Source organism: Ambystoma mexicanum, chromosome 9, assembly GCF_040938575.1.
Source record: "Ambystoma mexicanum isolate Mex_15411 chromosome 9, UKY_AmexF1_1, whole genome shotgun sequence".
Lineage (NCBI taxonomy): Eukaryota > Metazoa > Chordata > Amphibia > Caudata > Ambystomatidae > Ambystoma > Ambystoma mexicanum.
The window spans coordinates 1,318,021,506-1,318,046,228 of NC_090931.1; the positions used below are offsets into that span (position 1 = coordinate 1,318,021,506).

Sequence of the window (24,723 nt, forward strand, 5' to 3'; positions counted from 1 at the left end):
ATGAGATATATGGCAACTCTGACATCTCGTTAATAGCCATCTGCGGCTACCTAAATGTCAAGTGCCCGAGACTGAAACATCTTTCCTCAATGAATAATCCAAAACCCCGGGGTGATTCCAGAGGCCAACAATGGCAGAAACGAATGGACTCGAGAGCGGACAGATCACCCCAAAAGCGCCTCAAATGTCAACATGTTAGAGAAGTAGCCAAAAGGCAACCATCGATTACATCTTCGCCTCTGAGGCAATGCTCAACCTTGTGACATCTTTCGAGATAATAAGATCTGATGCCAGCAACCACAACATTCTCCAAATAACGTGGGCCTCTCAAAAACCTTTAAACCCAACAATGGCCGACAAAGTTGCACCCACAAACCAAGGAAATCAGCTGAGATTGACAGCTGAAAGAATAGAAGAACTGACATCAAATTATAAAACTAAGCTCGCTCGAAGTAAGAACATGGGACCACCACAAATTGATCACCAGCCCCTACTGATACCATACCAGGCCGGCCCTTCAAAACATCACTGAGACACACAGTCGGCTAGTCATCTATATGACAAACTGCTTGTGGAGAAACGTTGAGACTTACGTAAACTAAAGCGTCAAGCCACCAAATCTAAATCAGCTCCACTCAAAAAAAAGTTCTTAGAGGAGTCAAAGAAGTACACAGTGTGGGTCAAATCATACCGAATAACACTTTACCAACATGACTCAGAGGAGATGTTAAGGAAGGTAGCAGGAAGAAACTAGAGAATGTTGGTCTCTTGTAGAAACGGCTGGCAAGCAACTAGGCCCCATGCTGCCAAATACTGTGAGCAACGAAAGATGGAAGACCCACTTCACTGCCTTATTCCAAATCCCTGCTCAGGTACACATGCCTTACAAGCCTTCTCGCATCACCCCATGGGAAGACCTTTCAAACAGGGACAACATAGAAAGAGCGATCCAAAAGCTAAAGTCTTCTACAGCCTTGGGTCCGGACGTGGTAACACATATTGACTTAAAAAACTATCCAGTCGAATGGGCATCATTCATCAGCCTGGTTTTAAAGAATCCTGTCAAACAAAGACAATACCAAGAGCTTGGATCTCTGCCGTAGTAGTACCAATCTTTAAAAAAGGGAACAGATCCGACCCTTGTAACTTTCACCCAATAGCGTTGCTGGACACAATTGGGAAAATATATGGCTCACTCCTACTGGAAAGTTTTCAACAATGGGCAAAAACCTCCCCTAGCGCTGATCCGCTCCAAGCCGGTTTCACGAAAAATACAGGAACAGCGGTGAACATCATGCTGCAGAGCATCATAAAAAGCAAGCTAAGGGCCCAACAAACCAAGGTCTTTATTGCCTTTGTCGACCTAACACAAGCCTTTGACAAGATCAATCGCGCTTTGTTGTGGTCCAAAATTGCAAACTGGAACCGTCCGAACCAAATCCTGGAGCCAATCATAGCACTCCACTCAGCAACCTCAAAGAGAATCAAGTTGAACCAAAAAAGTGCCCTGTCAGAAGAAATCTCAATCAACACAGGAGTAAAACAAGGTTGTCCCCTTGCACCCGTATTGTTTACTGCCTTCCTCGGAGACTACAAAGACTCATGCAAAAAGATCAGAACTTTTCCACCAAAAGTCAGAGAGTCACTGGTTCCAAGGCTCCTTTATGTCGACGACATTATCCTCCTGGATCAGACTCTGATTGGCTTATAACGCCAATTGAACAATCTGGCAAGTTATATCTCAAAAATAAACAAACAAAGAAAAAACCAAGATAATGATTCTTGAAAAAACAGCAACAAAAAAAAATAACTCACCAATAGAACCTCAAAAACACCAAAATCGAAGTAGTCAAAGATTTCAAATATCTAGGGGTAATGTTGGACAGCACAGTTTGCAAAACAAAAATGCAGCGCTATTTATGGGAAAAGACTTGAAAACTCACCTCCCAAGGCCACGCTATGGACAGAAAATGTGGACGGTTCTCACTGTTCCCAGTGCTGAAGTTCTACAAGGCTAAAGTGGTCCCATCGCTGACATATGGAGGGGAAGCTTTTCCCACAATTCCATCGAGCATCTGGGCAGAGCTGGAAGGCTACTTCTGGCGAGAGGTGTTTTGCGCTTCCTGAAGTCAACTGCTATTCCTGCAATCACGCGGGAACTAGGCCTACTGTCATTGAAAGCAGCAGTGGACTCGAACAAAATGGCGCTCTACAGGAAAGTGATCATCCCAGACTCAGCCCTCAAAACAACTTGATGAAACAAGAATTGCAAAAAGGAGGCTGTGGAATGTTACCAGCTTGGGCAACAAAGACAAAACACCAACTGGAACAAATTGCATGCTCCGAGGAGGAATTATTTCTAAACCTGACAAAAATCAAGAAAAAAATGGACCAATGTGACTGGATTGAAACCCAAGACCTGGCAGATTCCAACGAATTACTTACCTGCCATCGCACAGCAGAAAACTCAACGAAACAGAACAAGTCATCAAGAGGTTCCCAAATAAAACATTGAGACAAACATTTCTAAGGGCCAGGCTAAATCTCCTCCCAACCAATGAAATTCGAACACTAAGGGAATATCGCCGACCTCTGTTTGCAGACTCTGTAAGGATACCTCCACAATTGAATCAGTTCGACATTTGCTGAAGAGCTGCCCGGAAACCTTAGCCATAAGAAAAGTCCACTCCTAGAACCATTCAATCTGCCTGAAGAAGAAACTTGGTGGAGTCACATAGTGAGTGGAAAAAAACAGCTGGACAATTTCGACGGCAAAGATTATTGAAGCTCCAAAGCAGAGAACCAACCAGCCTTGCCTGAAAATGAGCTAGTAGAGCCTGCGGCAGCATGAAGCACCGGACTAGCAAAAAGAGCCTAATTTCTGAAGACGTGAAAAATAATTCTGGAAATTCCGGAATTTGCCCAAAGCAAAACATTTTGTAAAATCAATAAAATTGATAAACACAAAATAAAAAAACAGTTCGCACCTCACATCTGCATTTCCATTTGGTGGTTTCTCCTTTGAATCTTCAATCTAGAACAGAAAATGCAACATGGTCAATGGCATGCACATGACATGTAAGTTGCTATCATAAGGACCGGTCTGTTGATAGCGAGCATCAGTCCAACAAGGGACTCCATTGACTTCCAATGACAACGGCATGCAATCAATAAGAACAATTTGTCAGAGGTCCTATTTACAATATGAAGGAGGATTATGTTTCCAAATATAAGGTATTACATTAATACAGCAGTTGCTTCCTGACAATCTGCTTTCACTCTGATAAAAGCCTTCTACTCACCCATTGGGGCAGCCTGCGGAAGCTATGAGGTGACATGCGCAGCACATAACACATACTAACACATACCATGACAACACTGTTACAGCACCTGCTCCTCCACTCATCAATGGCTCTATATCTCTACGTCCATGTTGACTCGCCACTTTCAATTACGACATATAAGCACTCCAATATCAGACGTAGTGCTTTGTAATATTAATTTGGTTTAAATGTGTGACTCAATGGTTACATGTCTGCATCCCGAAATTTTTATAAAGAATGAACATATATCGAATATTTTATCATGAAAATGTTTATAGAGAATGCACTTTTATTTTTTATTTTTTGGGAGTCCCCCCAAAATCCCTTTTTCCGACCCCTAAATGCCCACCGTGATTGTTTCGCAAAAATATGTAACTCTTTACCCCACCCCTAAATGCATTCACTAAAACATTTTTCAATATAAAATATTGGAGGTATGTTCACTCTATATAAAAGATTCAATATAAACACTGCATACCTGTCTCAATCACTGGTTCTGTTTGTCTATGTTTCGCTCTCCCTCTCCTCTCCTTCTATTTGCCTTGTCCTTCATTATTATGTTCCTCCGAAAGGTGCCATGCAAGCTTCCAAAGGCCTGCTCCATGGGCACACCTCCATGCTACACAAAAGCCCGGAAATCATTGCCCAGCCGAGAGAACAAAGAAGACTGACCGCCTGCTGAGTCAGATAGTGGATTGATTTAAACTAATTGATTGGCTTTAATACAGAATAAACTATCCAAACAGCGTTTTAGCTGCATGTACTGTTCTAAACAGATCTTTCTATAAATTATGAAGGCGCTTCTACCAAAAACCATCAATATTATGTTGGATTTAAAAAGCAGCAATTTTAAACCCTTCTGCCAGTTGCAATAGTAGAAAATGCCCTTTCAGCTAATAAGATACACAAATCCTCCCCACCTGTAGCCATCGCTGCAAGTTCACCTCCTGATCAGAGTGCAGAGCAATGAGTAATGCGCATGCAAATTAGCTGAGAGTTTTGCCTTTTCACGACCTGAAAACATGGCCATTGTTTAATAGAGCAGTGCTACTTTATACATAGCTTTATCAACATAAGACTGAGAGCTCTCGAGGAAGCAACAACCGCCCAAATACACATCCAACCCCAATTAGATCATCAGTGTGGCACAATGTGACTGCCTTGTGTGTTAAAACAATGGGGTATGTTTACCAAACACCATCAATATTATTGTGGGCTTAAGCAAAACAAGAACATATGCTTCTACCTGTTGTGAGAGTAGATATAGGCCATTTCAGATAAGACACACAACACATCGCCACCTAGTAACCATCAATGAAAGTTAACCTCCAGATCAGAGCCCCACAACAATGCATTATGGGTATGCATATTATCTGAAGAGCTTATTTTTTTCTCTGTGCAGAAAATGTTCATTGTCTTATAGGGCAGTGCTATTTTATACGTAGCATTGTACGTTATGCTTTTAGTTAAGGTGATATGCACCCAGCAGGGTTGGATGTGTAGTGGACAATGGGCCTCATTACGAGTATGGAGGCAGCCATGCCCTTAAAAAGGGCATGGCTACCTCTATACCGGGTTTCAGTACCGGGTTCTGTGAATGACCTTGGAGGACCCCGTAATTCCTCATGCACAAAACAATTCCCCATTCTCATTTGAGCCCCCATAGGGCTTAATGGGAATGGGGATGGAGCTAATAACGGGCTCGTTAATAACGGGCCCGTTATTAGCTCCTTGGTCCCCTCGCAGGACCCGGAAAGGACGTCTGGTTTTACCAGACGTCTGTTCCGGGTCCCACTAGGGGACCTCTTAATCAGGCATCCCGTAATGAACGGTGCCGGTCTCTTATCGGCACTCTTCATTACGGGAGCGCAAGCCTCGTAATGAGGCCCAATGTGTTCAGCAGATGGGCAAAAATGTACTTGTTAATTTGCAATATCAATTTGAGCCACGACTGCTGTTGGTGTTTCAGACTATTATCAGTATGACCACCCTGGTTATATAGATGGGAGCAAATGGTATATGAACACAATATTATACAAGCTGAAGACAGCAGAAATGGTCTGATATCACAAGATGTGTTTGCCAATAAATTGTGTAATTATGGAACAATAATACATTATATATTCAGGAAAGGATGACCACACTTACAAGTTTGCAACGCAAGTCTGCATCCACCGGGTAGATGATTAAACTATAGACCTCTTGTTCCTTGAGGATTTCGGTGCAGTTTGAAGAGCGTCCATTGTAGGATAAACCAAAGGCAACATTTGTTGTTTTCTCTGCCAATTTCAGTGTGGTATAACTGGGATCCTGTACAAAATAAATTTTAAGCAATTCAATTGCAGTGATAAAGCACGTCAACGATAGGATAAACCATGTATTTATACATTGTGCTCTAACACATATGCAAGCAGTTATTCATTGTGAGAGTGTTTTCTTGATGTCACTATGGGAGTAGAATTGTGTTAGCATTCTATGAAGGTCTTTTAAAGGTTATGTTCTTACAGTGTGGTCAGCAAGCGCATCTCTGCTTGCCATGGGCCGAGTTAGGATAACAAATGACCTAATACTGAGAATCTCTTGCTTCTGGACCCCCTCAGGGTCATAATTGGGCAATGTGCATTGTCCTTTGGAGTTACTTTGACTGGTGGAGGAAGCAGCTTAATGTTGGTGTGGACTGAGAGACTAAGATGCCCAGTAATACTGTCACTCAGTTTGGTGATCCTCCCGGGATTGTGGGTGGTGGGAGGTGACCCTCTTTGAGGATTTCTAAAAGCATGGTGTAGAGTAGTTACTTCCTCATAATGCCTGATCCAGCTATAAAATGTCTGCCTTGGAATGTTAATCGAGTGTACACTCCAATTAAAAGAACATTCTAACTATCATTGTGACATGCTAAAAAAAGAAAAAGAAACGTATCTATCCATGTTTGAGGAATAGAAATGTAAGTGGAACATCACTGGTTCATGCTGCTGCTGCGGCATTTAAGAAAATAAAGCATGACAAGATCAGGAATGATCACATTATGCAATGTGCAACCCGCTGTGCCTGTTCTAGAAAGGTGTAGGGAAATGCCTTTGTTTTTGTGCGTGTTGTCCTTGGGATGTGGGTGCTCTTTTATTCCTTCCCACTCTTGCTAACTACCACCTTGTTAGCCACTTCATTTTTCTCCAGATTCCAGAATATCCTCCTGATGTGTTTTTCTAGCACCACCTGATGGCCTCGTACTACCACCATTTGCTGCCTCCCTCCTACTACCTCCTGATGTTTTCCTCATTTCACCTCCAGTTATGGCATCTTCTTCTTATGACCTCCTGATGTTTGCCTCATGCCACCTCATGATGTTTTCTTCCTGCCACAACCTGATATTTCCTTCCTTCTATCTCATGATGCTTTCCCCTTACCACCATCTGAGGACATCTTCATTCCTACTCCCGAGATCTTACCCCTACCACCTCCAGATATTTCTTCTCTAACTCTTTTCAGCCTCCTTCACTTCTCTCTGTCTCTCGTTAAACTCCTTCAAAAGCCTCATGCCTGAAATGCCAACTCGCTCCAAGCCCCTATCCCAACTCCCTTTTCCAAAATCTCACGTCTTGCCTTTTAGGGTTATCCCTTTTATATACTAGTGAGTCCTCCACATGGGTCCGTTCGTGTGTTACGGTCTGCATATGTATCACTGTTATTGCTGCCATTAGATTGGTTGCTGTGCTGCTATGGAATCCCCCCACCCCACATGTGCAGAGTATGTCTATGTGAGTAATCCCAATGGTGGCTCGACCATCGCTTTAAGAAGCCAGTCCCCAAACTTGAATTTCCTGTCTGCAAAAGTGTGCAGGCCTCTGTGGACGGCAGTGGAACTGCAACTGCAGCAGAACCTGCAGTAAGTGTAGTTAGGGTTTAAGAGTTGTCGTTAAAGCTCCTGGTGAGGGTGGAGCCTGGTTCTTTATGAGACTGCGTTGAGGGGTGTAGTACCCTGGGTAAGATTGCGGGTCACCTGACAAGGACCCTCAATGACCATTAGCATCTTTCGTTTGGCATGTGACTGTCTACTGCCCAGTTTCAGGAGATATGTGTGGGTGACCAGGGAATCCTCCAAAAACTGCAGATGGGGCTACCATCCACTGGCTTAGCTCTCTTGGTCGCCCTACTGCAGTCCCCAGACACAGGCAGGGCATTTCATCACACAAATGTCCCCTCTTGCAAAAAAAAAAACTTTCTATACAGATGAGACAACATCACAAATGAAGCTCTTTCCAATAGAAAACATTTATAAGGCCTTTCCATTATCTGTTGACGGGGACGCATGTCTTTATTCCAGTTTGCAGATGCCTCCACTTGGGCTTCTGCAAATCAGATGTCGAATTTAGGTAATTTCATCCATAGGATTACCTCTTTTGGCAATCCCAGTAGGACAGCCATCTCTGCCTAATATGGTTTGTTAATGACAAAGGATTGTACTCGGCCCTTGGCATATACTTTTCGATTCCATGTATACAGGTGGTAGGGAGCAACCAATGCATACCCACTTGTTATTCAAGCACCAGGCCTGCATGGATGGGAGTTTAGCAACTTCTGGAATCCAGAGGTACCATAATCTCATATCCCCCTAGTTTGATTGGAAGGTAACACCTTCTCCCTGGCTTGCCCAGGGAGAGTATCTCTGCTTTATCTGCCTTTTCAAAATCCTGGTTTTCTAGCTTGAGTCATCAGTCTTGCTTGGATTCTGGAGGTCATCGTCTCTGCTTGTTCTTTACTGGTCTTGAATGGGGCTTGACATGGTAGCCTTGAGAGAATGAGAGAATGGAACCTTCCTTCTTCTTGGGTGAAAACTTCTTCTTGGGTGAAAGTCTACTGAGAGCTCCCAAAAGGATTCTCCTCTTTTCCATTCAAACTGACGGGGTGAAAATTAACTGGAAAAACATTGATATCTGCTATGATTTTTTCTTTTATAACGCGCTTATTACCAGCAAGTGGTTTCTAAGCATGGGATCGGGAGTCAAACCTGTGTTGCGCCATGTTATCTTGCTTCGAAGACAAACATGTTGCCCCTTATATGATATGATATGGCATTTATAACGTGCCTATACACAAGTGTTTCAAGGCACGACGAGGCAAGGGAGGGGAACAGAAGGAAGACCAACAGCGATCCTACTAGGCCAGGTGACATTGAGATCGCGCAAGTGCAGGGGAGGTTGGGGGGAGGAGAAAAGTGCGAGCGGTGAGGGGGAAGGGAAGTGCAGTACATAGGAAAAACAGTAAATAAATAAAAACAATAAATAAGGACTATAAATAAGAAGTGCAGCCAGCTGGTGGCAGGAGCAAAGGTAAGTGCAGGATCAGGTGTCAAGTGCTGGTAGGGGGCTGTAGGGATAAAGAGACAGCCCCGGGTTGCAAGAGTTGCCAGGGGGGCAGTGCAGGTATGCAACTGGAGGGAGGGGACCTGGGCCCGAGAACAGAGGGTAGCCAGGTGACCAGTGCAGTTTCAGCCAGGAGTTCAGCAGGGGAGAGGAGGAGAGAAAGCAGAAGCAAAGCGGAAGGTCTTGAGGTGCTTTTGGAACCAGAGATGGTTCTCCTCAAGTTTCAGAGAGGCAGGGAGGCTGTCCCAGAGGGAGGCCCCAGCAAAAGAAAGAGATCTACCACTAACTCGTTGCTTGGAGAAGCGACTGACGCTGAGGGAGTTTGAGGCGGATGAGCAAAGAGCTCAAGAAGGAAGATATTTCGGAAGAGAGAATTGAAGGTATTGAGGCCCCCGGCCCCAGAAGGCCTTGTGGATAATGCAGAGGGTTTTGAACTTAATCCTTGCAGCCACTGGGAGCCATTGCAGAGATACAATCCCTGGGCTTGAGGCCAAGGACAAGTCTCACAGTCCTGTTTTGGATGAGTTGCAGAGGGCAGAGAGTAGAGGCAAGCAGATTTAGAAAGAGGCTGTTGCAGTAGTCCAGCCTAGAGAGAACCAGAGCTCTGGAAACAGAGAGCTTCTGGGGAAGGAGAGGAAAGGAAGAATACCTCTGAGGAGGTGCAGCTGGTAGTATGACTTCTTAGAGACGTCAGAGATTTGAGGAGAGAAAGAGAGTGTGGAGTTGAAGATTACATCGAGGGTTTTTGTCCTCACAGGTGGGAGTAGGAAGAGGGCCAAGAGAGGCCAGCCAGAGAGTAACAGGAAAGGAGGGAGTAGGTGTGCCGATGAGGAGCATCTCAGTCTTGCTGGCATTAAGACAGAGATCATTAGTGGCACACCACTCCTGGATAGCAGACAGGCAGTCAGAGATGAGAGAAGGAGAAGAGGTGGCCGAAGGGAGCCTGAAAATGAGCTGAGTGTCATCCGCATTGCACTGAAAGTTGGGGCAGAGAGCGGCAATGCAGTGGGCAAGAAGTGCCAGGTATTGGCTGAACAGCCAGGGAGAGAGGTTAGACCCCTGGGGAACACCGCAGGTTGAGCTAGTGATAGAGGAGAGGAAGGACCCAAGTTGGACCTGGGAGGGTCAGTCTGTGAGGGAAGAAGTCAGCCAATCCAGGGCCTGATCGGTGATACCCAGGTTATCTGGGAGACGGTTGAGCAGGATGGCATGGTTGACCCTGTCAAAGGCAGAATAGAGATCGAGTAGGATGAGGACACAGGGGGTGTTGGAATCAAGATTGGAGAGCAGGTCTTCACGGATGTTCAGGAGAGCAGTTTCGGTGGTTCTGGCAGCTCTGAAGCCAGACTGATGGTCAAAGAGACAAGCAACAGATTCGATGTGAAGATTAAACTGGGAGTTGGCCAGCTTTTCCAGTACTTTTCCCAGGAAAGGAGTGATGGAGATTGGGCGATAGTTAACCGGGCAGGACGGGTCGGCAGAGGGTTTCCTTAGAAGAGGGTGCACAAGGGAGTGCTTTAAGGGGGGAGGGAAGACTCTGGTGGTGAAGGAGCGGTTGCGGAAGTTGGCCAGAGCAGGAGCCAGGGTGCCAATGTGGTCCTTGATGGTTTTGGAGCAACAGGGGTGAACCTGTTTTGAAGAGACTTTCATAGATCAGACTTGTCTAGAAACCTCACCTGTGGAGAACAGGGAAAAGGCAAAGAAGGAGGGAGGAGAGGTGGCTGAAGAAGGGCCAGAGGAAGAGCAGGGAGTAGTGGAGGGAGGAGGTGGAGAGGAAGAGAGAGAGGACAGGATGTCTTGAGTTTTTTAAATGCAGAGGGCCTGGGAGGGGACAGGAGAGGTAGAGGCTGCAGCAGGATTGGCCAGCTCCTTGCAGATTTTAAATAGTTCAGCCAAGTTGTTAGATGCCTCTGGGATGAGGGCTTGGATGTGAACTCTCTTCTTGGTGCAGACAGAGAGTTTGTATTTCCTTTGGGGCCGGCGACAGGCCAGCTTGTCAGAGGATGTACCGAAAGCACGTCATTTCCTCTCAGCCACCCTGCACTTGCATTTGAGGGTGACAAGGTCAGAGTCATACCAGGAGTTGCACTTGGCTTTGTGCTTCAGGTGTATCCTCATGACAGGGGCAAGGACATGAAGAGTATCAGATATAGCAGACTGGAGCATGGAAAGGGTTGTGTCAGGGTGTGAGTAAGCAAAAGAGGTAAGGCGGGGTGAGAAAGTGGCAGCGAAAGCCTCAGCTGATCCACGCTTCATGGGTCGTATAATGGAGAAGGTGGGTTGCAGTGCTGGAGGTGGTTTGGCCTGAGGGCAAGAGAGGGTGAGCTGGGAGGAAAGACGAAGGTGATCACTCCAGGAGAGAGGAGTGGTGAGAGGGATAGAAAGGGGATGGTATGAAGAGATCAGAACATCCAGTTTGTGCCATGCAGAATGAGTCGGGCCAGACGGGAGAATAGAGAGTGAGAGAGAGTAGCAAAGGTCACAAAAGAGTCCAGAGGAAGGACAAAACGCATCCAGGTGGATGCTAAAGCCTCCAAGAAGGAGGAGTTGAGTGGTTGAGACCAGGAGGGAAGACGAGAGGTCATCTCACTCAGAGAGGGAGGAGGAGATCTGACCGGGTGGCCGATAGATGGTAGCCACAGTAAGGGAATGGCCAGGAGAGAAAGAGAGCCTGCAGATGAGGCATTCGAAAGAGGAGTAGGCCTGAGTAGGAATGACAGAGTCAGGGATCCACTCAGGGAAGATCAAGGCTACACCCCCTCTCGAAAGGTTGTATCTATGCGCACAGAGGATCTTATAGCCGTCAGGGAGGAGAGTGTCAAAGCTTGTGACAGAGTTGGCCCTGAACCATGTCACAGTGAGACCAAGGACTTCAAGGTCAAGTTCTTCCAGGAGACGGCAGATGTCAGAGGAGTGTTTGACAGTAGAGCGAGAGTTGAGAGTGGCAATATGGAGAAGGTTGCTGTCCTTGAAAGACTTCCGGGAGGGGTACAAATCTGAGGTACAATCTGCAAAGGTGTGAAAGAAGCCAGAGGGTGGGCAGAAGAGGAAGGAGGAGAGGGCAAGGTAGCCAAGGAGGAGACAGCAGGGGGAAGCAAGGAAGCAGTGGGGGGAAGAGCAGGGACGGCAGGAGAGAAAAGGAAGTTGATGAGGCGTGGGAAGCGTCTATCAAAGAGGAGAAGGTTGGCCTGATGGCCTTGGACCAAGACGGTCCCATTCAGGTAGACATTAATGATGACCTTAGAGGAATAGAAGGGGGCTAGGAGGGTCTCCCACCGGGTGCCACCATTAATGGGAGAAGAAGAGAAAGGAGAAAGCACAGAGACCATATTAAGAGTCTATAGGTCTGGCGAGTGAACGACAAAAAGGATGTCAGTGAAGATTTGTCCTGAGCTATGTCCGAAGTCCTCTTGGGAGATTCGAGTTTGACACATCTTCAGGATTTTCTTCTGGTGGGCTTAGTCCCTCGTCTTGTTATTCATTGTTGAGTTGGCTGACGTGAGACAAACTCTCCCTGAAGGAAACCCTAGGAAAATTCGCTAGGATGGATAAAGGTTTGATAAAGGGTTTTCACCATCTAGGGTTGGTCTAAAGCTAGTACTGATGGTCACATGTTATGTTATGAACGTTTTTCAGTTGAACGTGATAGATCAAAGCCCTGCCTACCTGCCATCATGGGTGCTCACTTATTGGTTGCATACACACCATGACACCATGTGCTATTCATCATATTCCCTAGAACACAAATAGATTAATCAATAGCCCATGGCGTCTATACAGGATATATGTTTGAAGGACCATATTCTAAGGGCAGCAATTGTAAGTACAGGTCGATTTACATCCAATTGAGCTTATCGGAGCTGAGGTCCAGTCAATATTGATATGCCCAAAATCTTTCCATGAACAAATATTTACTACCGATTGTGCTCATAGCATGAGAAGAACAAGTAGCTACTGCAGTTGCTTCCCAGGCTGCTATGCCGGTGTCTGGAGTTCTGCTGATATCTGTGCACTCGACGTTGGGATTATGAAATAGGAGAACAACTTATATATTATACATGATCTGCTAGAGGACAGAACAGTAGATAATTTCCCCCTTACCTAGAGCCTTGGCTTTCTGCATATTCCATGGAGATAATGAAGGGAAGGTTGCCAGTAGCATATGGGGTTATTTACCACAACTGTGTGTGGGGAAGAGCGGCGGTGAATGGCTATTTGCTATTCTAGATCTCGTCATTGTCCTATGATTCTTACCATGCTCTTCATATGAGCATTTTACGGTGCAGCATACAGCAGATACAGATGTTTCTATTACAGCTGCTGGTTCATATCATGCTCATGGGTTGCACAGTCATGTTTAACTGCCTTTCCGATTGTATGTGTCAGTTTTTAGCTTTTAATTTGTGGAGATTTCAAACTCAGAATGGATTAATGGATTCATCAACTGGGCTTTCATCAGGTTTTTGTGTGGTCTTGAGTCTCCAGGCTTCATGCAATATACAGAAGCCCCCACGTACCATATTGTAATATAGGTTTACTAATATTCCCGTAACTCCAGTTTCATAGACTGATCATTCTTTCATCACTTTTGATACAGCCTTTTCAGTTAAGAAAAACATTATTAAAATAACGCATCTGAGCACATGTAAATCATTACTGACCAATCAGCATGCTGTCAGTAACTACTAATATTGACTGCATTCCAAACAGTCTGACCTCAGAAGCAGACTGGGAAACAGCAGAAATCAATTAAGCAACTCCCCCTTCCTTCTCTATGCAAATCCTGCCCAGAAGTTGGCAAATCATTAAGTATGTCTCGAGTCTTTTCTAGGTCAGTCCCCAGAAAGGGCTCCTAAAAGCAGCAAGCTGTTAAGCAGACCCTCCCACATGTTCCCGCTTGTGATTTACATATTACAAAATAAACCCACATTTAATTTACTAACACGTTTCATCTTTTTACTTTACTGAAAGTCAAAATTCAAGTTTATTCGGATGATGTTACATACAGAAAACGTACACACACACCCATTTAATACAATAACAAACACAAGACTATAAAACATATACCTGCATAAAACCCATTCAGCTATTACCCAGTGTAAAATACATGATCTATATCCAATTAATGTTATGTTATCTTATGGTATAGGTTTTCACATCACTGAGGATGTAGCGCAACCAGCACCAAAAGGCAACTTGGCGCTATAGCTGACAACCAAGGATCACGAGAAACACAAAAATGAGAGAATTAGAACAGTAAAGTTTTAAGAGCCTTCATAAATTGAAGATGGCCAGATACTACACGCAGGGAAGCAGGCAGAGCATTCCAAAGAATGGCAGCTTTGACTGAGAAGGAACGGCCTCCAGTCCTAGCAAGAAGGATTTTAGGGACAGCCAAAAGAGAGCGGCCCCCAGATCGTAGTGTACGAACGGGAGCATAATGTTGAAATTTGTGCTGTAAGTACTCCGGGCCGATACCATAAAACGCCCTATGCACCATGCATAAAGACTTAAAATGAACACGTCTGGCCACCGGCAGCCAATAGAGTGATCTCAGAACTCGAGAAATATGTTCCCGATGAGGGGTGCCAGTGGCGCGGCGGGCAGACGACTTCTGAAGAACCTGCAGGCGCTGTATCAAATAATCTGGTCAGCCAGATATAGGGAGTTACAGTAGTCAATCTTGCTAAGGACTAAAGCAGAGGCCAAGGGAGCTTGCAGATCAGCAGGGATAAATTGGAGGACTTTCCTAAGATTTTTCAATTGAAAATGGCCAGCTTGGCAGACCGCACCAATCTGAGGGGCCATGGAAAGAGAGACAGATAGCTTAACCCCCAAATTCTTGACCACTGGAACAGCAGCAGGGAAGGGACCAAAAGAAGAAGGCCAAAAAGCAGGAGTTCAGAATGAGGAAGCAGATGAAGAGCCCACAACCATAACCTCTGTCTTGTGTCCATTCAATTTAAGCCATTTTTCGCTCACCTAGCAGGCCGCACCCGTTAAGCGGTCTCGCTGCTGAGTGGCATGGGCTGGATAAAGAAGATCCAGCCTAACCAAGATCTGCATATCATCAGCATACAAATAGCATCTAAAGCCATGGGCGTGGATAAGAACAATCAGAGGCTGAATGTAAATATTGAAAAGAATAGGAAACAGGGCCGAGCCCTGCGGGACACCACAGATCAAAGCTGAGACCGCAGAAAGAAAAGGTTGAAGTAAAAGACGCTGTGAACGGTCAAACAAGAAAGAGTGAAACCAGGTGATGGCTGGACCTGACAAGCCAGCAGTGGCTAACTGATCAGGATGGAGTAGTCAATAGTATCAAAAGCGGCTGTCAGATCTAACAAGATTAGAGCCGCAACTCCACCCTGATCAGCAATAAACGTAAGATCATTGAAGTATGGGACACGAGCCGGAACAGTAAAACTCTTCTTTATTGTTACATAAAGATAGATAAAGTATATAAATAACCGGCGCCCTGTAATCCGCCTCCACCTTCGTTCTCACATCTCAACCGTCTCCACACATCCACGTCACCGCATTCTACATGCTTCATTCCGCGGCTCGAGGCTTCGGGAAGAGAAGCCTCGGGACGTGGAATGCTCGAATACAACATCACCCCCCCCTACACAAAATAAAACAAAAACGATGAACCTAGGAGGTTCCCCAAACTTAACCATAATAATAGAGAACTTGAATTAGAAAAACAAACTATTAAAATAAACATCACATTAATAAAAGAATGCAAACTTATTAAGTCATCAAAAGATTAACGAGTCACTTAAACACAATTGCAAAATAAGTAGTTTCACATGTCATAATCCCTAGACCAAAATGGTAATCTCCTTTCTCTTGTACTACGCACACTCCTACTATCAGACATCTCAACCACTTGATGTTGACGTGCATTTTCTCCACCAGAACCAGACTGTCTCACTCTTGTCACATCCGTAGCCTTTGTAATATTCTCATCACCAAATAAATCATTCTCTCTTCTCCTGACATTTGCTTGTATAAGTCCTTCGTTTCCTTTCCACATCCACTTACTCACTCTATCCAGATTCCAAACAGATCCTCCAACAACTCTAACTGCCCTCTTGAACACTTGTACCACCTTAACAGGTCTGTTGTACTTAGATTCACCTTTTTTGACACTCCGCCCAAGTTTGATCCGCACAAAATCTCCAGGTAGAATTCTCAATCTAACCCTCTCAGGATGAGCTTTATGTAAATCAACCGTACCATCCCGTTTGTTGCAGTTCTTAGATTTAGTCTTCATCACTTTCCTCCGATTAACCCATTCAGGATTTAATAAGGTATTGGGAGTCCTCCCCCTCATTAATTCAAAAGGAGAAACCTCCATTCCTCTTTTAACTGACATCCTCGTGCTCCATACTCTCTCCCTTAACATTTCATCAACTGGTATGTTGTTGCTCAACGCCAATTCTACTGCTTCTACGATCACACGGTTATACCTCTCCACCAACCCATTGGTTTGAGGGTGGTATAACGACAAAAACCTCCATTCAATTCCCATCTTCCTGGCAAAATTTTCCATTTCACTGCTTCTAAACTGAACACCATTATCACTTATTATTACTTTGGGAAATCCTTCCCTACTACATATCTGCATTAGAAATTTTACTACCTCACCTGTGTCAACTTTCTTTACCGCTTTGACTCCTACCCAACCTGAGTAATAGTCTACTAATACTATTAGGAATTTGTTTTCTCCCACTAGTTCCACATATGGCCCAATGATGTCAATCCCCAACATCTCCCATGGAGACTCGCCCTTGTCCATGCTAATTGGTTTGGACTTGACAATCTTGCAACTTTTATCACTGTTTTGACATGGCCAACAATTCCTGATATATCTTTCAATCATAATATCCATGCCTGGCCACCAATATTTCAAACGCACATTATTCTTAGTACCTGTAATGCCGGGATGACCTTGATGTGCCTTTTCGATGAGTTCACCTCGAAACTTGTGTGGGGAATTAATTTATCTCCTCTAACTAAAAACCCATCCTCCATTGACAATTCGTCTCTAATTTCCCAAAATCTTCTACAATCTTCACTAATGACCCTTTTCTCTGGCCAACCTGACTCCGTGTATCTCTTTATCTCTTGCAACTCCTCATCTTTGGCAAACTCCACCATCCACATCTCCTTGGATGTGACCTCAAAAATAGTCGCTACTCTTTCTTCGTCAGAATCAGTGCTTGTCTCATCGCTCTTCAATGTTAGCCTTGACAAATAATCAGCAATTGTGTTCCTTTTCCCTGGTACATACCTTACAGAGAAATTGTAATCTTGTAATTTTAGACTCAACTTAGCTAATCTCGGTGAAGCTTTACACATTCCCTTCACCGTGAGAACTTCTATTAAAGGTTTATGGTCATTCTGAACTATAAATTTGTTTCCCCATAAATACTTTCTGAAATAATTCACTGCCCATGAACAAGCCAACAATTCCTTCTCAATCACCGAATAGCCCTTGAAGCATGACTGATAGTTTTCTCATTAGCCTCTTCATCAATCTGTGTCAGTACTGCCCCTAAACCACTTCCACTGGCATCAACCGTGATCTTGGTCAATCTTCCATAAACAAATCCTCCCGATTCTATCGAGTTACAAATTCCTTGTTTTATACTTCCAACTGCTTTACTACATTCATCACTCCATGTAAATGTTGCATCTTTTTTTAACAGACTCCTCAACGGTTCAATGGTGCTGGCAAAATTCCTTACAAATCTATTGTAGTATTCACACAATCCCAAAAATGACCTTAATTCGTCTTTGTTTTTAGGTTCAGGGGATTCCTTGATGGCTTTCAATGCATCCCTTTTTGGCTTATAACCCTTGCCATTCACTGTATGTCCTAAATACTCTACTTCCTCCACTCCAAATTTACAGTTACTATCTTCAACTTTCAAACCAACTTCCTTCAATCTCTTCAACACTTCCTTCAACCTACTATCATGCTCCACAGACCCCTTGCCAAACACTATTATATTATCTTGATATACAAGTGTCCCTTTCAAACCTTTCAACACATTCATCATAATTCTCTGGAATACTGCTGCCGCAGACGCTAAACCAAACGGCATACGTTTGTATCGATACAATCCTTGAGGCATAACAAAAGCAGTAATATCTCTACAATCTTCTGTTAGGGATATCTGATGATAAGCGCTAGATAAATCTAACGTAGAAAACACATCAGCATTATCAATACGATTTAACATCTCGGATATGATAGGAAGTGGAAACACATCTGTTACAATGTTCTTGTTGACGTCTCTCAAGTCTACACAAATCCTAGGTTTGCCATTTTTCTTTACTGCAATCACGATGGGGCTTATCCATTCAGACGACTCAATTTTCTCTATCACTCCTTTAGATTCTAACAAGGTCAATTCCTGTTCCACCTTTTCAGCGATGGCAAACGGAATGGGTCTGGATTTGGTATGTCTAACAGGAATTGCACCCTCTTTAAGACGAATTCTGTGTGAAAAATCTTTCAATAATCCCAATTTAGTCGATTTGGCCTGTTCTTTTTTTATGACTTCCTTGCTTTTTGCTGCTTGGCTCTTATTGACAACCAGAATCTGTTCTTCATTGTTTGGATCCAACCTGATCCTGAGTCCAGCCTGATCTCTCCAACCCAAAACATTTACTCCTTTTTCGGCCACGTATACCTTTACTTGAGATCTTCTGTCTTTAAATTGGACGATGCTCGAGAACCACCCAATCATCTCGATTTTGTATCCCTCGAATCCACCAGGGTTCAGAATGTCAGATGCCTCCATCCTGGTTTTTAAGCCACATTTTGCTAAATTCTTCCAAGTTTTCTTGGTGATAATTGTCATTGGCGAACAACTATCCACTTTTACTTTTACTCTCCAGTAATCCAAAAACACTTCACAACTCGGACATTTGAATTCTCCGTCAGGTGGTTCCCGAATAACAAAGACTCTTTCTTCATCCGATTCTTCTTCTTCTTCTTCCATAATGGCAGATATCTTCTTCCTTCTTCTACACATGACTGCAAAATGGCCTCTTACGCCACAGTTTCCACATTTTTAACCCAACGCAGGACATTGTCTTGCATATGCATAGTGACCAACTCTTCCACAACTATAACATCTGTCTCCTTCCTTTTGTTGGTTATACTGATTTCTCTGATCATTCTGGGGTCTGGGTTCATTTTTCACCCACGACTTTCCTCTATATGAATTTCCTCTCTGCTCATAGTTTCTCGTTCTGTTATTTCGTCCCGGTGCATTGACTTCCATCTTATCTTTAATCTTGGTATCTCCTCCTCCTCTGTCTTTCGGTCGAACTACATTGACCTGTGTTTGTTCCTCTGTTTCTTTTTCTTGCACCTCCTTGCTGCTCTGGATATGTTTTTGCATACTTTCTATAGCCTCCTCTTTCTTGCTTTTCACCTCCTTCGAACATAAATGAGTGTGTTCTACACGCTTTGCTATTGCTATGGTTTCTGGCAAGGATGGATTACCCACCATCCATAATCTATCTTGGATTAAATTGTCTTTTGAGTGGATAATGATTTGATCTCGGAACAACTCATCCAAAGTGATGCCATTGCCAAATTGGCAAGTCCGTGATAGTACTCTCAGTGCGGAGACATATTCTTCTATGTTTTCATTTTCCTTCTGTACTCTGGTATAGAACTTATACCTGTTTATAGCCACATTGGTTTCTGGAGCATACTATTTGAACTTTCTTTGCCCTTCCAACCCCAATGCATGTAGCAATAACAACTTCTTTTTTCGGGATGTGAGTTCTTCCTGTTCTACTGCCTGTATATAGTTTAGCCAGAATTCTTTCCATTCTGACCATAAAACTACCGGTTGACCTGGGGTTGGAAGAAAACTTGTTGGTGGTTGTATACTGATGCCCTGCATAATCCTGTATATAACTGATTATAGTATTTGCATAAACTCTTTTATGCTCCTAAAATATAGGCTATGTATTATACGTTCTTGCTTATAATTATTATTTTTTTTTTTTTAAAGTACTGTGAAGAGGGGAATGGATCACTGTCTACTCCTCATTCTGCATGCTCTTCCTGCTCTGCATGCTCTTCCTGCTCTTCCTAACCACGTGACATGCTAAACTGCGTGTCCTTTACTCTAACTCTTCAATGGCACGTAACTTAGAGGGCGGGGAACAGTTCAGCACAAACCAACGTGAGGGACGTTAGTTCGGAGCAGCCGCTCTTGTCCTGGCCTCATTCAACTGCACGAACCAACGCAATGTCAGTGCGCTAGTTCGGAGCATCTGCTCTCTGTCTGCACAAGCCTGCACGGAAGTGCAACCGCTCGGAGCAACTGCTCTCATTATGGCCGCTGTCCCTGTGTCTGCCACCCACTCCTTCCAACCAGTGGGCTCTCAAGGCGCCGGCATCCTCGTCGCCATTTGAAGTATGGGACACGAGCCGGAACAGTAAAACTCTTCTTTATTGTTACATAAAGATAGATAAAGTATATAAATAACTGGCGCCCTGTAATCCGCCTCCACCTTCGTTTTCACATCTCAACCGTCTCCACACATCCACGTCACCGCATTCTACATGCTTCATTCCGCGGCTCGAGGCTTCGGGAAGAGAAGCCTCGGGACGTGGAATGCTCGAATACAACAATCATCAAGCACTGAGACGAAAACGGTCTGAGTACCCTGGCCAGGTCTGAAACGCGACTGGAAAGCATCAAGCAGCGATGTAGACTCACAAAACCTCACCAACAGTGGGGACACCAAAGATTCAAGTAACTTCATACTGAAAGGCAAAAGAGAGATGGGATGAAAATTAGCAAGGACTAAAGGATTGAGAGCTGGCTCCTTCAAAAGAGGAATCACAGTCGCGCATTTAAGCACAGGAGGAATAAACCCCATTGAGCAGGAGAGATTCACTGCAGATGTCAAGTGAGAAAGAATCAGGGGGAGAATATCCTTCACCACAGACAGTGGGAGAGCATCCGCAGGAGAAGCAGATTTCATGCTAGTGACAGCAGTAGTAATATCAGCAAAAGACAGAAAAGAGCCACACAGCAGCGGTAGAGGGCATAGTCCCTGAAGGGGCAGCAGCGAGGGACACAGATCTGCCAACCAAGAGATTACAATCAATCAAGATAATATCCCAAAGATTGTCAATCTTGCAAATAAAGAATGTAGCCAAGGAATCACAGCGATCTTGCGATGCAGGAATAACATCATCATCGGGTTCTCTAACCACCTTAAAAAGCTCTTTGGGCTGTGTGATCGAATTTTGAATTTGGTGGGTGACATTTTTTTGTTTAGCTAGCTTAATGGCTAAATGGCAGAGAGAAGTGATAGCACAGAAAGCAGTCCCATCACTACCAGAGTAGGAGGAGCACCATTTGCGTTATGCTTGCCTACGTTTAAGGTGGAAGGCCTTTGAGTCCTCATTAAACGGTTTCCCTACAAAATATCCCCACCAAAAAATATCGCCATACATATGGCCGTTTGTCTCGCTATAGGTGATATTTTTGGGGAGGATATTTTGTGGGAGTGGGGGTGTCCCCCGCGCATTTTGAAATAATGCCAGGGTTGCGGGGGTGTCCCCTGCAGGGTCCATGGGTCAAGAAAGAGGACCTACGGCTTGAGGCCTATGAGCTTGAATCTCCCGCAATGGAGCAAGTGATTCATTCGTAGTGGTGAAGACTTTGGAAGAAGTATAGAACACTGCAGCTGGTATTAATACGAGCGGCAATCATAGAAGTATCAACCCCACTCCAATTCTGCTTCTTGACTCTGGGTTTATCAAAAGTAGGAGGGTGAGCAACGCACTTCCATTTGAAAGGAATGACAGAGTGATCAGACCAGGTAATACATATTGAGGATGAGACTGTTAAGGAATCATGCTTTCCAAAGACAAGATCGAGCTGGTTCCCCAGAATATGATCTGGTTCAGTAACAAACCGCACCAGAAGAAGGTCCTCCATTGCAGTGATAAATTTAGCTGCAATTACTTATCCGAGGAATCATTGCACTTGTATTTAAAATCACCTGTAATAATCAAATCTGAATATTTTTACTGGAAAGACGCCATCAAGTCCGTAAAAGAATCAACAAAATGTGCGTCATATCCAGTGGGGCGATAAAATATGAGAAAATGAATAGTCTTAGAGGCAGACAAAGCCATGCGTACTAAGAGTGCCTCCAACCTACAAAGAGGAGGTAGGGGTATCAGGTTCACTAGATACAAGTGAAGACTTAATTATAAAGACAGTGCCACCACCAAGATGGCTAGCTGCACGATCTGCTCTCAAAATATCATATCGAGTCAGGAACATAGCAACTTTATTATACCAAATAAAACAATACAGACCTTATATTAAAAACACACTCTTTAGATGCCATTTGAATGGGCTCAAAGCATTTCTTTTTCTTTTTCTGATCTGCATGCTGGTGTACAGAATATTTATAGAAGGTCGTCTAACTTCCCTAACAACCCTATACATTTTTACTTTACTCACTATTAAACTAACTTTTTTTATACTTCACCACCAAAAATACAAAACACGTATTGTTATTACCACTATGTGCTAATAGCTTTATAGACCACAGAGGGAGTTATTATCGCTTGGTATGATGAAACATTCCCAACATAGGGCCCTTGTAGCAGGTGGGTTCCATCATAATGACTCCTGACTCAGTCAATGAGCCTATATCAGTCCAAAAACAAAGTTTTGGAATTTGTAAAATGGTTTTTCCTTATTTCTCTCAAAGACACATCAGGCAACGTGGAGGACCTCTCCAACTACAGACCCATCTCCAACATCCCGCGCCCAGCGGAACTACTCAAAACTTACATCTATAGAATAACACAAGAATTCCTAGAAGAACACCTACTTCTGGATCAGGCACAAGTAGGCTTCAGACCTATGAGAGGAATGGAAACGGCACTGCCTTCGATCTGGGACAATCGAAAGGCGAATTGAGATTCAGACAAAATCACAGCTCAAATACTTCTGTATATCTCCACATCATTTGACACAGTCAACCACGATATCCTCATTGGGAGATTGGAAGAAATAGGACTCACCGACCTAGCCTTACTGTGGATTAAATCCTTCCTAACCTACAGAACAGATCTGTATGGATCAAACCTTTCAAATCCACCTCAAGATAATCCACCTGTGGAGTACCACAAGGATCATTTTTTCCCCGTTACTTTACAAGATATATCTGGCTGCACTAATCAAGCTCATTTAAAGACACAGCCTTACATGCTACAACTACTCTGATGACACACAAATAGTCTACAAAATACAAGACACTCAAGAAGAAAACACAACGCTGGAACGCTGCCTACAAGAACTCTACAGCTGGATGAACTCAAACAACCTCAAACTCAACCCAGGAGAAACAGAAATAATGATCATATCCAAAAGCATAGAAAACAATCACTATGTCCCAAGGCCAACAGAACTTGGTACAGCGCCAGCTCCATCAACGATAGTAAAGAACCTGGAAGTTTTGATGGACAGCGAACTAACTCTAGAGCCACACGTAAACAATATAATCAAGAACTGCTTCTTCCTCCTACATGCAGTAAAAAGGACCCTACCATTCCTCTCTTTCACTCACAAAACGCTCACCATCATCACTCTCATCATGTCCAGAGTTGACTACGCCAACAGCTGATACCTAGGAATGCCAGAACAACTGTTAAAAAACTCCAGCCCATCCAAAATGCTACAGCCAGACTCCTGCTCAAACTACCACGAAGAGAACCCACTACAGCAGCACTGAAAATGCTACACCGGCTACCAATAAAACAGCGAATAAAGTTCAAATCAATGTGCATAATGCACACAGCAATCCACGGCCAGGGGCAGAGATCCTAAAAGAGAAAATAAACATCTACCACTCAACAAGATCACTCAGATCAAGCAATGACATCCACCTAGAACCAAAACCATACAACAAAGGAACATTCAGAGGATCCTCTTTCTCTCACCTGGCAACGATAAACTGGAATGAGCTACAAAAAACATACATACCACAAGGGATCATATTCAATTCAGAAAACTACTCAAAACTTGGCTCCTTTCCCCAGAACCATAAGGAAACCAAAAGGAAGCATATACACAGTGGGAAACAGGAATCCCAGAGAGGGAGCCCATCCTACCTAACTTCCCAACTTATCGTCCATAACCAGAGGGCAGGGGGAGGATGCCATTACTGCATACCATTATACCAAAGAGGAAACATTGGTAGGTTAGGTCCCACTTGTGAATGGACAAGGAGGGACCAGGAGAGCAGGGTCCACATACCACTAGTCCACAGAGGAAACATACGCAGGTAAGGGGAACATACGCAGGTAAGGACCATCAACACAGGAATTGGCAGGATGGGACCAGAATCCTCTAAACTAAACAATGCCAACACCAGGGGAGGCGAACACGCCTGCTTCAACCAGGTACACAAACCAATAAAGTTGCACAGAGCCAATCTACCACGCCAGTCATACATGCCAGCTACGGGCGAACTACAATACCAAACTCACAGTATAAACATAGATGTGGAGCCAAAAAAAGTGCAAAGACTAAGAGGTAAGAAAAAACCCACTACCCCCAACTAGAAAACCTCAACTTTCATCATACACTTCTCACACAGAAACCCAAACAACTACCTCTCCGCACAGCAATCCACATGTACTACACCACACTGCAACAACAGACAAACAACACATAACCCGTATCAACAGCACATGGAAACTCTCACTGACCCGATAACCGCACTCAAGCTCAGCGAACAGTGAAAACCGAACTAAAGCTGCCAACAGGACATCACGGCTCTCACTCTCCTATTCCCACTACACCCTACTAACCCCCACGCTTCCTCTTTCTGATCTGCCAGTGCGCCTGGGACCACTCCAGTGGTGGCGGTGCACGGTACAAATACCGTTAACATTAACATATTTTTACAGTAATAAAGCCTTTCAAATATCACTGTGACACCCTATCCCAATTTATGGAAAA

At 44.1% G+C, this 24,723-nt stretch overlaps 1 protein-coding gene across 1 annotated transcript in view; it reads right to left on the bottom strand.

The window, feature by feature from the left end:
• Positions 1-24,723, bottom strand: part of SLC15A2 (solute carrier family 15 member 2) — a 384,163-nt gene that overhangs the window by 60,295 nt on the left and 299,145 nt on the right. Inside the window, exons 17-18 of the mRNA XM_069616692.1 lie at positions 5,472-5,633; positions 2,988-3,034 (exon numbers count right to left, since the gene is read on the bottom strand). Of these exons, the coding sequence (XP_069472793.1) occupies positions 2,988-3,034; positions 5,472-5,633 (209 nt within the window). The remainder of the gene's footprint in view (positions 1-2,987; positions 3,035-5,471; positions 5,634-24,723) is intronic.